Here is a 17,215-nt window from a genome sequence, read left to right as displayed (position 1 = left end):
AACGAAACAAACAAACAAACATAAATAATTTTGGGTGACTTATTTGGTGAATTCCCATCGTGACATTAGACATTTGATCAACATTTACCAAATTGTAGGCGAACATTTGGAACAAAAAAATAAATATATATATATAGAAAGGAAGGTGTTTATCTTTCTAAAAATTATAAAATCTTATGGTAACTTGATTCGTCTTGTCAAGAAGACACATACCAGAGGCGGATCGAGATGGGGGGGGGGGGGGGGGCAGGGGCCCTTCTCCAGACACCCCGCCCCAAAGTTCCCTTGGCATTCCGCCTAATGTTATTGGGGCCCCCCTACATGGATTTTCTGGATCCGCCGCTGCATACAATCCTATTGTGACGTATGCGACGTTTACGGACCATGTCTTTTGACAGTGTACTGAAGTTGTAATCAGTATCTCATCCTGAATGATATGATGTTTTGTTTACAGCCCTTTCACTAGCTACAAATTGCAACTCTCTATTAAGATCAGTTTTGAGAGAAATATCTCTTTCACTTGTTAATACTGCTTAATTGTCTAGTGTAACTGATGGGACAAAAACACGTGAAAGAGAAATATCTCTTTCACTTGTTAATACTGCTTAATTGACGAGTGTAACTGATGGGACAAAAACACGTGAACGAGAAATATATCTTTCGCTTGTTAATACTGCATAATTGTTTAGTGTAACTAATGGGACAAAAACATGTGACGGACGAGATGCTATACCTACATACACACGTATTTGCATTATCCTCTTATCACAGTGGAAGATTTACAACTATATTCAAATGTACTTTATATATTTTTAGCGTTCATATGCGATTCAATTTATATGTTAGGGTGTCACCTGTCGATTATGCAATAACTTAGATTTTATTTACTTAGGGGCTAGCAATCAGACCAATTAGTTCGAAACTAAATCACAGCAATCAAGACACTGCGGATTTGTAATTGAAGTCCCCAGCTAATACCCGGTCTGCCAACAATTAACTATTCAGCAGTTAACTATTATAATTTATCATGTGACACAATTCACAAAGAGGTCTTACTCTGGGTATGTGCCTAGGGAAATGCTACTGACGGGAAATAAATTCCCAAGGAACATTAAGACGTAACCATTTTAGCCGAGTCTTATAAAAGAAAAAAACAGAAAGAAACAGACGAATATAGAGACTCAGAGATAGACCGGGAAGGTGGGACCCAAGGGGAGACCCCTGAGGTCTCAGTCGCAGTGTCAACTCTGTCGTTCACCTAAGAGCTTAGACAATATATATTTTATATATAAATTTATTAATCATGTTTGGAAAGTAAAATACAAGAATCCTACATCACCATCTTGAGAATTCATCAGAAAAACTACGCTGTGTTACTCTTGTTACATATTGTATAAAGTCGTTCAGAGCTGAGCAGTCAGAATGCTCCATTTCCTAGCCCCCACCCCACCCCACCCCCACCCCACCAAAAAAAAAAAAAAAAAAAAAAAAAAAAAAAAAAAAAAAAAAAAAAAAAAAAAAAAAAAAACATTAAAAAAAAAAAAAAAAAAAATTAAAATAAACAACGTTAACTGGTCTGGTTGTTTTCTGTATGAGTTTCCGGCACATATTTCGGTTTGTCGTACAATTTTAGTGTTTTTCCTATTTTGATATTTATAATTCAGTATTCAGAAAATACATTTAGGGGAGGGTGGTGGGGTTTGGCCAGTAACTGCTGTTTGACAGGCGCGATCGCGCCCACGTCCGTATAGCGCCCGTAAATCATATCTCGGTGCGCAAAAAACCGCTCCCCTTAACAAATTTGCAAGGTGAAAATTTTATACTGTTAACTTATATAAGTTTTGAGAAATTGAAACTGAAACCAAAGGTTTTCGTTCAGAAAAAGCGGAATTCGTACTGTCTATCGGAATATTCCGATCATTCAGAACACTTCGGGCCTATTCGTATTCGTAATCAGCCGAGGTGTTTAGAAATTTTAAAACGGGCGGGTGAGGTGTGTTGCTTTTGTAGCAGTATCGCAAATTAATTGTAGCCAATATCAAACTAAAACCATATTGCTATGTTTATTTACTTGTTTACTTTCTAGTAACTCCCTGTTGTATTTAATTGTAGGTTTTACAATGGTGCAGAAAGTACTTGCCAGCTCGCCAAATGCGAGTAAACCTTCTGACGGACGAGTTTAAAAATAGAACTACCCGTTCGACGTGCGATCTATCTTTCTTTTTGAACCGGCCTCGGTGGCATCGTGGTTAGGACATCGGTCAACAGGCTGGTAGGTACTGGGTTCGGATCCAAGTCGAGGCATGGGTTTTTTAATCCAGATACCGACTCCAAACCCTGAGTGAGTGCTCCGCAAGGCTCAATGGGTTGGTGTAAACCACTTGCACCGACCAGTGATCCATAACTGGTTCAACAAAGGCCATGGTTTGTGCTATCCTGCCTGTGGGAAGCGCAAATAAAAGCTCCCTTGCTGCTAATCGGAAAGAGTAGCCCACGAAGTGGCGACAGCGGGTTTCCTCTCAAAATCTGTGTGGTCCTTAACCATATGTCTGACGTCATATAACCGTAAATAAAATGTGTTGAGTGCGTTGTTAAATAAAACATTTCTTTCTTTCTTTTTTTTTCTTTTTTATTGATTGTATTATAATTGTATTTATTTATTTTGCATTGACTCCACGTCTCCGCATCAGACATGCAATATTTCCAAACCATACAAACAAACGGATCAAACGGATGTCATACATGCACCGCATTGCCAATAGATGACTTCGGAGTTCAGAACTGCGCAAGAAACGGGTTATAGTGAAAACGGAACTATGCCAAAACAGCCCCAAACAAAAATGGAACCAAAATTGGACAAAACGGAACCTAGCGTTGGCTGAAACACCAACTTTTTTTTTTTTCCTCTCTTATTTGTTTTGTTTTTGGAGTGGGTGTGTGGGTGGTGGTTAGGCATTAAAAGTAATTTCCACATTTCAAACTATATAAAGAACGCGTTATTTGGATGAGTCACTTGGTATTCGAATGTTTTCGCTCGTCGTTTTCATCGAATAGGCCTATTCGAATACCATTTCCAGGCCGAATACCGAACACTATTAAACAAGACAATTTTTCTTGACCAGAGGCAGAACTTTAGATGAAAGAAGTGTTTTATTTAACGACGCACTCAACACATTTTATTTACGGTTATATGGCGTCAGAGATATGGTTACGGACCACACAGATTTTGAGAGGAAACCCGCTGTCGCCACTACATGGGCTACTCTTCCGATTGGCAGCAAGGGATCTTTTATTTGCGCTTCCCACAGACAGGATAGCACAAACCATGGCCTTTGTTGAACCAGTTATGGATCACTGGTCGGTGCAAGTGGTTTACACCTACCCATTGAGCCTTGCGGAGCACTCACTCAGGGTTTGGAGTCGGTATCTGGATTAAAAATTCCATGCCCCGACTGGGATCCGAACCCAGTACCTACCAGCCTGTAGACCGATGGCCTGCCACGACGCAACCGAGGCCGGTAACTTTAGATGACGTCACATTATGTTTGGATTCCTAAAACGTCATTAATTTTGCTAACGCCGATTTCCACATCTTACAACAAGAACATAAAGGTGAGTGAATGTTCTTGTAAAATATGTCAACAGTGGATAGACACTACTAACTGATGCTATTATCCTGTCCAATTATTTAGACCCAAAGTTTTTTGCAAATGTTACGTTTATTTCCTATTCGATATTTGTTTTCTTTGGATTTACATGAAAACAAACCCAAACCCCGACAGGTTTTATATACAAATCATCATATAAAATGCACGAAGTTGACTTAATTCCACTTTTTAAAAATCTCTGTGTCTTTTGAATGCACGTTATTTCTCCTATAAATAACTAAGGTCATTTGCATAACAAAAGCATCATTCTATAGTGCGTTTCAAACTAATGTTCGGTTCTATCGTCCTATCCGCACAAATCGTAGTATGACCTATATTTAAGAAAATATCTGTAAACATGAAGCAGGCGCGGATTCAAGTGACAAAACCTCAGGTTGAAGAAAAAAAAATGTATCAAATATTATAATTATATTGTGGAATACACAAGCGCGCGCGCTGAAGGGAGAGACAGACAGAGAGAGAGAGAGAGAGAGAGAGAGAGAGAGAGAGAGAGAGAGAGAGAGAGAGAGGTCATTTATGTAACGACACACTCAACATATTTTAATCTATGGTTATATGGTTATAGGGAGAGAGAGAGAAGAATATGGTATGCATGCGATTGGTGGAGGTGTGACCCTCTGCACAACCCCAACCCCACTTAAGGCTTCTTTTGCATATGGAGCGGGACGTAGCTCAGAGGTAAAGCGTTCGCTCATGGTAGGTCGACTGATCGATCCCACATGGTGGACCCATTGGGTTGTGTCTAGTTCCAGCCTGTGCACCACAACTGATGTATAAAGGCTGTGGTATGTGCTATCCTGTCTATGGGATGGTGCATATAAAACGTCCCTTATTGCTTATCAAAATTGCTTATCGGAAACAGTGGCCCATGTGGCGGTAGCGAGTTTCTTTCTCACTATCATAATGCTCCTTAACCGTTTTGTCTGACGCCACATACACGTATATCAAATGCGTTGAGTGTGTCGTTAAATAAACATTTCTATCGTATGTATGTGTAGTCTATATGCATTTCTAGTCGATTAGTTTATAGGTTGTTAGGTTGTTTGATAGTGAATGATATGGAAATAAATTGTTTTTGGTGTTAAAGAGTTCATGCATACATTAAAGTAATACTCCTGATGGGTATGGAGAAATAACTATCTTCGTTAAGGGGGACTATCACAGGGGGTATTATATTTCTTATAAAACTATTTTGTTTTCTAAAATCTTCTTCGATCTTTATTACATGTTTATTACATGTTTAACTGCGTCAGAGAAGTGTGTAGGTGTGACAGAGTTCAGTGCATGTGCAAGTTCTCTCCGCACCGTGGTCAATTTACCATCATTATGACGAGCTATGTGCCCTTTGACTTGAATCCAGATCAGTTCCATGGGATTGAGTTCAGAATGTCTTGGCGGCAGTCTTAGACACAAGTGCCCATGGCGTTCAGCAATATCATCAGTAACAAATTGCTTTGCACATTTGTTACTTTTCACAAGTTCATAAAGAACTGGCTTTGTCATGTTACTCTCAAAAGGTATATTTTTGTTTCGTAGCCACGACTGAATTTCTTCCTTTTTAGCGTTTAGTGCAGGACATCGTGTAATCTCAGTTAATTTGTTGTGGTAGCTTGCATTATCCATGATGATAACAGAAGGTTCTGGTAGAGAAGGCAAACCATTTGATGAAATTTTCATGATTCATCTCACCATGGTAGTCTCCGTCTGTTTTTTTAGCCTCAAAGATCAATTCACAGCCATCTATCAATCCATATTTATCACAGCCAGCATGACAAATAATAAGTCTTTTTCCCTTCCCAGTCACCGAACAGAGTTCAGGAACTCGATCAGCAGCGTCTGATTTCGGCAGGTGATTGGCGGTACTTGTGCCCGGGTGGATATCTGTCCAGTGGTGGGATGTTGTGTGGCTGGCATTCACCCAGGTCTCATCTTGATACACTATTAAATACCCCTGTTCTCGTAAACTGGATATTTCATGGAGATAGGACAGTCTTCTCTCTGATATATTGGCGTCCTCAAAAATCACTTTTCCGGTTGTAGACATATGTTGGTATTTAAAATCGAGGTCATGGAGTGTTCTTCGTAAAGTTGATATGGATATGTTGATTCCACATTCCTCCCTTAAAGCCACGTTAATCTTATGTAATGTAGGTAATTCGCCCTCTCTATAAAATCTGTATACTCGTCGTCTAATAACATCTTTATCAAATAAATCGATGAGTTTTCGGTCGCGTTTTTTAACAGTGATTTCTGTGCTTGGATTCGTAGAGCTTAGATTTTTCACAGTTCTTTTTACTGTTGAAACCGAAACTTTAAGTGCAGCGGCAACTCTATCGACAATTCGATAAGAAGCATACCTAGGTCTACCGCGCTGATATTCATCTTCAAAATAATCGAAAACGTTCTTAATACACGATTTTACATCAACTGAAGTGTTTTTCGATTTACCCATATTTTTCCTCAAATAACAATAACAAGAATGTCGACTAATACATTTTCAATGAATTTATATACTCTACCTAACTTGTATTTTTACATGGTTTACACATTGCTACAATAGCACGTGCAGTCATAGATCGAAATAATGATGTTATTGACCAAGCAATGCTATCGTATTTTGAACATTCAGGGCTTTGTTTGCGGGATGAAAAAGTGGTTGAACCCATACGAGTCCGAACAATAGCCCTTTGGTTTTTCGCATTACAAATGTAACCCCCAACCCCCAAACCCCCAGCCCCTAGCACCACCCTACCATAAATACTATATATATATATATATATATATATATATATATATATATATATATATATATATGATATATATACGTATGAGTTCCCAATTTAGAGGCAAATTAAATAACATTTTTATTATTATTTGATGTTGGTGGCCTTTGACATTTTATCTCCCCCCCCCCCCCCCCCCCGGTCTTCTGGGTCCGGCCCTGCATTAAATTTATTTATAAATTTGGAAAGCACATTCCTGCGGTGTGTGAGGTGATTTGTGTTTATTACTATGCTACACCTCAGTTGTGTTAGGTTAGGTATGGTATGCTAATATATAATTGATATAATAAAATAAAAATACATAATACATTAGCTAAATTTATTAAATATAATGCACCTACAAGAAAGGGTTACATGTTCTGTTTGTTTACATCTATGTTTAACGGAAAGATTAGACAATGCTGTTACACACTGCAAAACAATAATAACCTTGATTTAGTGAAACAAGCTATAATGGCCTTCACGTAGCCTCAGATCCCAATGTTTTGATATGCAAATGACCGTAGTTATTTATAGGAGAAATAACGTGCATTCAAAAGACACAGAGATTTTTAAAAAGTGGAATTAAGTCAACTTCGTGCATTTTATATGATGATTTGTATATAAAACCTGTCGGTTTTTGGGTTTGTTTTCATGTAAATGCAAAGAAAACAAATATCGAATAGGAAATAAACGTAACATTTGCAAAAAACTTTGGGTCTAAATAATTGAACAGGATAATAGTGGTCTGGGCCGGTATGCACGAGGAGCGGATAAAACTAAACGCGGATTGGTAATCACGTTTAAATTTATTCACTTCCCGGCGACGTTATTTTTAGATTGGGGGAAACTCCTCGCCGCGCATGGCATTCTGGAACCGAACGTTGCGCTTACATGTACTTTTGTAAACAAAAAGAACAGTGTATCATTTGATATTTATAAATAAATAAAATTAATATATAAAATAAATATTTATTTGTAAATAAAATAAAATAATATATATATATATATATAAAATCATAATGAAAATAAATTAGATACATGATTATAAGAAGAAAAAAAATCCAGTTAGGGCCTACTAATAATTAAAATGCAGTATATATTTAGGAAGAGGTGCAAATTGATGAAGAGATTATGAGATTTGAACATCACTTTTCTCAGGGACGGTGCTCTCATTGGCTAATTGATCACGTGACGTCCCAGCGTATTGCTGTGTTGTGCAATCGCGGGAATGTCCCATCGCGCTATAAAGATCACGCGTCACTGGCATATACAGGTCACGCTGTAGTAAATACACGCTATCGGCCGAAAACGAGGTCACTGTTATTAGTTGTATGTTTACACTTTTATATTCCTATGATGTATGATAGTATCTAGTTGTGTCTGAAGTTGTAATACAAACAGTCGTGTGCGAAACCGGGTCTATTGTGATCTGCTGGAATGTGTACATGGGTCTAACTAGGTCACGCTGTGTTGTGCGAATAACTGACCCCGAGTGTCTCACTCTCAGTCTGTCTATTATATTAATATGGTGTTAAAATAATTATTTAAAAATCAAGCCATGCCTAACTAACTATACGTCTTTTTATATACACTCATTTAAAGGTGGTATAACTTAAACAAGTCATCCGAATTGACCAAGTGTGCTGCTAGTCGTGGCAAGGTACAACCAAACAAATAAATAATCAAAATATTATATATAATGAACTAGCTGCAATATGTTTGTACAAGAAACATAAACGTAATATATAACTAAAGACAATGAGGTTCTTCGGTCGAATTATTGAATCCGCTCGGTAGACCAAGTCTCTGATTGAATTTTTTCCCGCTCTAACCAGTACCCCACGACTGGTATGCCAAAGGCTGTGGTATGTAGTGTCCTGTTTATGGGGGAAGTGCATATACAAAAAATCCCCTGCTATTAATGGAAAACTGTGGCAGGTTTTCTCTGACTATGTGTCACAATGGACCAAATGTTTGACATCCAATAGCCGATGATTAATACATCAATGTGCTCTAGTCGTTAAACAAAACAAACATGGCTTTTACTATTAATTGCTTGATTACCATACTGTTTGGCTTGAGTAAACACACGGTATCACCGAACTGCGATGCAACGGCAACAATAGCCTACCACATGAAGATGTGATGTATACCATGGCCAGGCTTATGCACATACGTGAATTATTTTATGTTGCCAGTCATGACAGGTTACAGCCAAACAAATAAATACTCAAAATATTATATTCATTTACACATTCATAACTTGCTGATGTATGTTTTTGTACTAGAAACGTAAACATAATATATAACTTAAGACAACAATGTGTATAGGCTATATTTATTATTTCCCATAAATCATGAATTAAACAGGTCAGTGAACCATCCTGTATCCACCCTTACAAGAAGCAGTCCATAGCCTAGTCGTTCACTGTTTTAGTAAATGATGCATGGGTCCAGGAGGCTTCAGCAGACCGTTCACACATCATACTACATGCGTACGATTTTTGAGGTGGTAACATACTGGATTCCTGCATTCTGTTTAATGATGTATTTTCTTCTTTGTTCAGCGATAGCACGTTCTACTACACCTTGGGCGGACGACGTCACTTTTATTTTTGGAAACGATCGGCTACACTCATTATTGGTTGAGCTTATATGATAAAGCGATTATTACCCTCGTGTATTTCAGTATCGTCAGTATCATATATTAGGAATAAAAGTAATGTATTATACAAATTTTATTCCTAATACCGGTATATGATATTGACGATACCGAAAAACATATATATATATATATATATATATATATATATATATATATATATATATATATATATATATATATATAAATACTCTGTCAAAAAAGAAACGCATAGGCGAAATATTTATGGAATTATATCTTTAGTGCACAGTGGCATAATTTCGTTATTTAGGATCATATCACAGTAAAAATTGACATGATTATGTGACAATGTTCTTGCCATGGACTGACGGTAGTGGAGGCGTTTTTGTTACCAAACAGCGTCGCACGAGGGCGCTGAAATCAGTACCTTGTGTGACCACCAGCAGCAGCAATCACTGCGCGACATCTCCTTGGCATAGACTGCTGGTACCTGTCCCAGAGACGTGACATGGTGCTCTGATGGACGTTCATGTGGCGTGCGACTGCTGACTGCGAGTCATCTAACTGGAGGCGGCCTATTGCAATGTTTCGATTCAGCAGCTTAGTCTTGGCATCTTGTAACTCGTCTACGTCGAAATGGAAATGAGGCATCATTGTGAACATTGTAGCTTTCAATACCCATCACTACTCCAATCTTTTCCCTGAGTTTCACGTGCATTCGCCAAAATCTGACCATTTCACGCCGATTTCTTGCACTCGTCGCACAACGTGCCACAACGTGCCACAACGTGCGTTAAATTTGTTTTAGGGTGCATTTGGGCATGCTGTCCCATTCCAGGAACATTAACAAACATGGTCATTCAGTACAACCCCCCCCCCCCCCCTCCCCCCCCCCCCAATATTTTGTAAAATCAAACACTTTTCTTCTTTCCCTATCACCTATGCGTTTCTTTTTTTAACAGAATATATATATATATATATATATATATATATGCACACACACACACACACACACACACACACACACACACACACACACACACACACACACACACACACACACACACTACTGGTGACTATGAGGGGACGGATACAAACAGCTTCAATATTTCTTACATGTATATGTTCGAAAGTTACAAGAAACAGCATGAGCAAAAACAATTGTTAGAGTTGGGCAAATTGGTGACGATATTGAGGTTCAAAGCGCCAAATTTCACCGTAACTGTGTGTGTATTGTGGGTGTGGTGGTTTTGTCTTACAAAGGCTTCAATAAAATAGTTGCAAATGACTAATAATTTCTTTACTTTGTGTTCATTGTAAGACTTGTTTTAAATAATATTTATTCCGTCCTTTAAATTGAGGTACGGATTGGTTGACAGGCATAAGGCTATTAGGACGTCAAACAGATGTCAAACATCTGGTCATTTTGACATATAGTCTTAGAGAGGAAACCCGCTACATTTTTCCATTAGTAGCAATGGATCTTTTATATGCACCACCCACAGTCAATATAGCACATACCACGACCTTTAATATACCAGTCGTGGTGCACTTAACTGGAACGAGAAATAGTCCAATGAGCCCACCACCGACTGGGATCGATCCCAAACTGACCGCGCATCAAGCGAGCGTTTTACCACTGGGCTACGTACCGCCCCCTATTGTGGACAGATACATTCATGTAAACAAGTTGACTGGCAGTAGTAGCTTATATATAACTCATAGAGTTAGTAACCTAACTGATAGAGGTAGTAGCATATATATATAACTCATAGAGTTAGTAACCTAACTGATAGAGGTAGTAACCTAACTGATAGAGGTAGTAGCATATATATAACTCATAGAGTTAGTAACCTAACTGATAGAGGTAGTAACCTAACTGATAGAGGTAGTAGCATATATATATAACTCATAGAGTTAGTAACCTAACTGACAGAGGTAGTAACCTAACTGATAGAGGTAGTAGCATATATATAACTCATAGAGTTAGTAACCTAACTGACAGAGGTAGTAACATGACTGACAGAGGTAGTAGCATATATATAACTCATAGAGTTAGTAACCTAACTGATAGAGGTAGTAACCTGACTGACAGAGGTAGTAACCTGACTGATAGAGGTAGTAGCTTATATATAACTCATAGAGTTAGTAACCTAACTGACAGAGGCAGTAACATAACTGATGGAGGTAGTGATATAACTGATAGAGGTAGTAACATGACTGATAAAGGTAGTAACATGACTGATAGAGGTAGTAACATGACTGATAGAGGTAGTAACATAACTGACAGAGGTAGTAACATGACTGATATAAGTAGTAACATAACTGATATAAGTAGTAACATAACTGATAGAGGTAGTAACATAACTGATGGAAGTAGTAAAATAACTAACAGAGGTAGTAACATAACTGACAGAGGTAGTAACGTAACTGATAAAGTTAGTAACACAACTGATAGAGGTAGTAACATGACTGATAGAGGTAGTAACATAACTGACAGAGGTAGTAACGTAACTGATAGAAATAGTAACATAACTGACAGAGGCAGTAACATAACTGATAGAGGTAACATAACTGATAGAGGCAGTAACATAACTGATAGAGATAGTAACATAACTGATAGAGGTAGTGACATAACTGATAGAGGTAGTAACATAACCGACAGAGGTAGTAACGTAACTGATATAAGTAGTAACATAACTGACAGAGGTAGTAACATAACTGATAGAGGCAGTAACATAACTGATGGAGGTAGTGATATAACTGATAGAGGTAGTAACATGACTGATAGAGGTAGTAACATAACTGATAGAGGTAGTGATATAACTGATAGAGGCAGTAACATAACTGATGGAGGTAGTGATATAACTGATAGAGGTAGTAACATAACTGATAGAGATAGTAACATAACTGATAGAGGTAGTGACATAACTGATAGAGGTAGTAACATAACCGACAGAGGTAGTAACGTAACTGATATAAGTAGTAACATAACTGACAGAGGTAGTAACATAACTGATAGAGGCAGTAACATAACTGATGGAGGTAGTGATATAACTGATAGAGGTAGTAACATGACTGATAGAGGTAGTAACATAACTGATAGAGGTATTAACATAACTGATAGAGGCAGTAACATAACTGATGGAGGTAGTGTTATAACTGATAGAGGTAGTAACATGACTGATAGAGGTAGTAACATAACTAATAGAGGTATTAACATCAACTGTGAATAACTGAATATAAAGTATTTTGTTATGATACAAAATTAATCTAGCTAGTAACCGGTGTTGGGTGGGTGGGACGAACAACCCCCCCCCCCCCCCAAAAAAAAAAAAAAAAAAAAAAAAAAACAATAAAAAAAAATTACCCGTCTAAGGGTGAAAAAGTTATGAGAAATATGCGTATAAAAACGTTCGGGAAAGTTTGTAAAGATGAAGCTATTATTGGTTTAAAACAATACTTGTATATATGTTATTTATGTTAGTATGTACCTCTGTTTTAGTTTTTCGTTCTATTTTCTTGAGGTATGATACTTTTGCGTGCACTCATTGGAGTTGGTACACTCTTGGTTCTGGGTATGAATTTCACGAACTCGCAATTATGTAAGTTACGAATGCGTTGTTTTTCGTCAAATATCGTGTGTGTGTGGTGTGTGTGTGTGGAGGGGGGTGCAGGATTTCTGAAAGGAGTGGGGTTCCAAATGTGATGACTGATATCCCCTTTTACACAGAACAGTTAATATAATCACGTTTCCCCTTAAAGATTATGGTCGGTTTTCAAAAAGGGGGGGGGGGGGGGTGGTCCGCACCCCTGGATCCGCTACTGGGGTGGGGTGGGGGTTTGGGGGTGGCGAAGTATTGAAAACATTATTATTATTATTACAATTTACATTGATAGGCCTGTAAAATTGTACAAATTGTATTAACATGCCGGGCTAGTAAAGATAAAAAAAATCTACTAGCCCACAGATATCAACACTAGCCCGAGGTATATTTAACAAACTAGGACAAACAGGATGTAGCTGGCTGCTATTTTACTGATGAGCTATTGATTTAAAAGATTTATATAATCGTTTTGTCAATCCTTCACATTTGAAGTGCGCGATCGCCCTTGCGTGTCCATTTCAGGAGCGTTTTTTTTTGTTTGTTTGTTTGTTTGTTGTTGTTTTTTTTGTCTTTTTTTTATCATCCACCTAAAACTCTCGTAAGAGCGCGCCTTCCGCTGTTGGTTTGAACAAAATCTGATTTAAGGCCTGGGCCCATATTTTCGAAGCGTCCGTAGCGCTACAAAATCGTAAAACCATCGTTGGTTGTGACGTCACCACAGCACCCGCCATAGTGACGTCATAGGTCTTGATTTTTTTTTTTTTCGATTTCGTAGACTAAGATTGCTTCGAATATATGGGCCCTGTATTCGTTACATCCATGCGTTATTATTGTTATTATTATTATTATTGTTATTATTATTACAATAAGTTGTGATATTTTATACTGTATTTATTTTCCGTGGCAGGGGTACCACAAGGATCAGTCTTGGGACCTCTCCTGTTCTTGGTGCATATTAAAGGGACAGTCCTGAGTTTACAACCATTGTAAAATGTTTCCGACAAATAGAGCCCTTTTGACGACGTAACATGCAAATTAAATACATTTTCTTATTTAAAATATCAGCGTCTGTATTCACAAGATGTTTGTTGTTGTCATAATGCTTGTAGTAGCCCAGATAGGATTTCACCTCCCAATAATTTCGTACTACGAAAAAACATATATGACGAATTAAAGTGAAAACTGAGTGATACAAACGTTAGTATACGACCGCAAACACATTCGATATATATACCGGCCTTGGTGGCGTCGTGGTAGGCCATCGGTCTACAGGCTGGTAGGTACTGGGTTCGGATCCCAGTCGAGGCATGGGATTTTTAATCCAGATACCGACTCCAAACCCTGAGTGAATGCTCCGCAAGGCTCACTGGGTAGGTGTAAACCACTTGCACCGACCAGTGATCCATAACTGGTTCAACAAAGGCCATGGTTTGTGCTATCCTGCCTGTGGGAAGCGCAAATAAAAGATCCCTTGCTGCTAAGTGGAAGAGTAGCCCATGCAGTGGCGACAGCGGGTTTCCTCTTAAAATCTGTGTGGTCCTTAACCATATGTCTGACGCCATATAACCGTAAATAAAATGTGCTGAGTTCGTCGTTAAATAAAACATTTCTTTCTTTCATTCGATATATACAGACACTGGTATTCTAAACAAGAAAATGTATTTAGTATGAAATAGTAGTCGCCAACATGGCTCTGTTATCGCAAACAGCTTACAATGGCTGCAAACTCAGGACTGTCCCTTTAACAACTATACGAAGAAACAAGACCAAAGGAAATAATTTAATCATGAAGTTTTACAATATAAATAAAATACAGTGAAAATATTACTTTTCACCTGGTATCACTTTTATGGTTGCCGTAGATCTGTATATTTCATTGCTATGTATATAATAAGTTGTGATATTTTATGTTTATGTCCGCGGCAGGGATACCACAAGGATCAGTATTGGCACCTCTCCTGTTCTTGGTTTATATTAACGATATTGTTGACAATGTTACTTGTAATATTAGATTATTCGCCGATGATTCTTCTCTTTGTGTTACTTTAGATGATTATGCTTTGGGATAACGTACGATAAATTCAGATCTACGCTTGATATCAAACTGGGCAGACAAATGACAGGTTAAGTTCTTACCGGTAAAACAGGCTGTATTACCTTTTCAAAGAAAATTCAATTTCGTACCCAACCAGATTTGTAATTGTGATTCAAAAATAAAAGACGTTAAAATCATAACATCTTGGTCTAACATTTCAAAATGATGGGCAGTGGCATTGTCATGTTGAACAATTGGTTACAAAGGTTGGCTCAATAAATTGCTCCCGTAGCCTGGAGTATCTCTTACATAGGGAAAGACTAGCCATGGTTTGTAAATCATATATTTTACCGCTGTTCGATTACTGTGGCTGTATATGGCCCTCGGGGTAACTGTACTGATGGCCAAGTAGAAATATTGGAACAATTTCATTTTGGTGCACTTCGAACAATTTGTGGGGCTGTTAGGGGCGCTAACCACAACAAAATCTATAACAAAAAGGGATTTATTCCTTTAATCCAACGCCGTAAATTTCATAAAACGTGTACCGTACTTTAAAAAACAGAAAAAAGATTAAATGATTAAACTCCAAATTATTTGTCACCAGTAGTGCCCTTGACAGTAATGGCAGTGACACATTATCCACTTCGAAATACTGATGAATTGAAAAACATTCGTACTGGAACAGAACTGTATAAGAAATTTGTTTTTCCGCCAGCAGTTGAGGACTGGAATGCCATAATGTCAGATTGAGTTGACGGGGGTTCACGGGCGTGATAGCACTCGCGCCCGTTAAGAACGAAGATCTGCCACTAGTATTTTCAATCAGTTTTCTTATCACTGACCAAATACTTATGTGCGTGTATGTTCCACACGTGGCAAAAATTTCATCAGAGGTGAAATATAATATCTCAACTTGGGTTTCTGTGCGCGTCATAGAAGGAAACATCAAATCTGAACGACAAAACCATATTTTATTATTAACATCGTATCTCTACACAATGCAGTCCATGATCCATTTTCAAGTTATCTTCATTAGGACTGCCACCCCTATGAGATGAGCAACAGGATGTTTTATCCCCTATGCACCACCTATAGAAGGTCTGCCACCCCTAGGAGATGAGCAACAATATGCTTATCCCCTATACACCGCCTATAGAAGAACTGTCAGCCATAGATCAGCAACAGGACGCTTTATCCCCTATGCACCGCCTGTAGAAGGACTGCCACCCCTAGGAGATCAGCAGGATGTTGTATCCCCTATACACCGCCTATAGAAGGACTGTCACCCCTAGGAGATCAGCAACAGGATGTTTTATCCCCTATGCACCGCCTGTAGAAGGACTGCCACTCCAAAGGCTAGCTTGAGAAAAAAACCCAACTTGCACAGGATAGAACCCAGTGGAATATATACAGCTAAGATGGTATGCACTCATTAATCACTGTAAAATCTGATGATGTCAGGTGTTCGCGAATTATGAGCTTATCCTGCCCCACCGGTGGCACCCGTTATAAGCACAGACTACAGCCATCAAATCCATAGGCGAAATGTATTGTATTTTCAACAACCCCCCCCCCCCCCCCCCCCCCCCCCCCCCCCCCCCTCCCCCCAAAAAAAACCCCAACAAAAAACAAACGATGAAAAGGCACGTACACAGTCACAATAAGGCATTGCATCAAATATACTTTTTGTCAATGATGCGTTCATATTGTGAAATGGCTGCCATAATTTGTTTTGAAGGCATTCGGGAGTTCTTGGATGTTAAAATGAGAGGAAGGAAGGAAGAAAATGAATGAATGAAGGAAATGTTTTATTTAACGACGCACTCAATACATTTTTATTTACGATTATATGGCGTTGGACATATGGTTTTAACACAGATATTGAGGGAGGAAAGCCGATTACCAGCAATGTATGTTTTATATCCACCATCCCATAGACAGGATAGCACATACCACGACCTTTGATGTACCAGTCTTGGTGCACTGGCTGGAGTGAGAAATAGCCCAATGGGCCCACCGACGGAGATCGATCCTAGTCCGACCGCGCATCAAGCGAACGCTTTATCACTGGGCTACGTCCAGCCCCTATTTTGTTTTATTATATTTTGTTTTTAAAGGCTACTTTAGTTCTTGGATGTCACAATGAGAGCATCGAAACGGTTCGTCTTGCTCTGTTAAAGTCGGAGTATTCGGGCTACTTTAGTTCTTGGATGTCACAATGAGAGCATCGAAACGGTTCGTCTTGCTCTGTTACAGTCGGAGTATTCGGGCTACTTTAGTTCTTGGATGTCACAATGAGAGCATCGAAACGATTCGTCTTGCTCTGTTACAGTCGGAGTATTCGGGCTACTTTAGTTCTTGGATGTCACAATGAGAGCATCGAAACGGTTCGTCTTGCTCTGTTAAAGTCGGAGTATTCGGGCTACTTTAGTTCTTGGATGTCACAATGAGAGCATCGAAACGGTTCGTCTTGCTCTGTTACAGTCGGAGTATTCGGGCTACTTTAGTTCTTG

The 17,215-nt window shown here is 38.6% G+C and overlaps 1 protein-coding gene across 2 annotated transcripts in view; it reads left to right on the top strand.

Annotated features, from left to right (window-relative positions):
* The first annotated feature begins 3,504 nt into the window (after nucleotides 1–3,504).
* LOC121386422 (protein TsetseEP-like) overlaps nucleotides 3,505–17,215 on the top strand; it is a 29,827-nt gene continuing 16,116 nt past the window's right edge. Inside the window, exons 1-2 of one of the 2 annotated variants that reach the window (XM_041517309.1) lie at nucleotides 3,538–3,612; nucleotides 12,584–12,661. In XM_041517309.1, coding sequence (XP_041373243.1) covers nucleotides 12,586–12,661 — 76 coding nt within the window. In that variant the 5' untranslated portion in view covers nucleotides 3,538–3,612; nucleotides 12,584–12,585. Of the gene's footprint in view, nucleotides 3,613–12,583; nucleotides 12,662–17,215 lie in introns of both variants that reach the window. The other variant, XR_005959650.1, reaches the window with a different exon arrangement.

This window comes from Gigantopelta aegis, chromosome 12, assembly GCF_016097555.1.
Source record: "Gigantopelta aegis isolate Gae_Host chromosome 12, Gae_host_genome, whole genome shotgun sequence".
In the NCBI taxonomy this organism is placed as follows: Eukaryota; Metazoa; Mollusca; class Gastropoda; order Neomphalida; family Peltospiridae; genus Gigantopelta; species Gigantopelta aegis.
The sequence above is the reverse complement of the archived record's forward strand: the minus strand, read 5'-3'. Positions and strand labels throughout refer to the sequence as shown.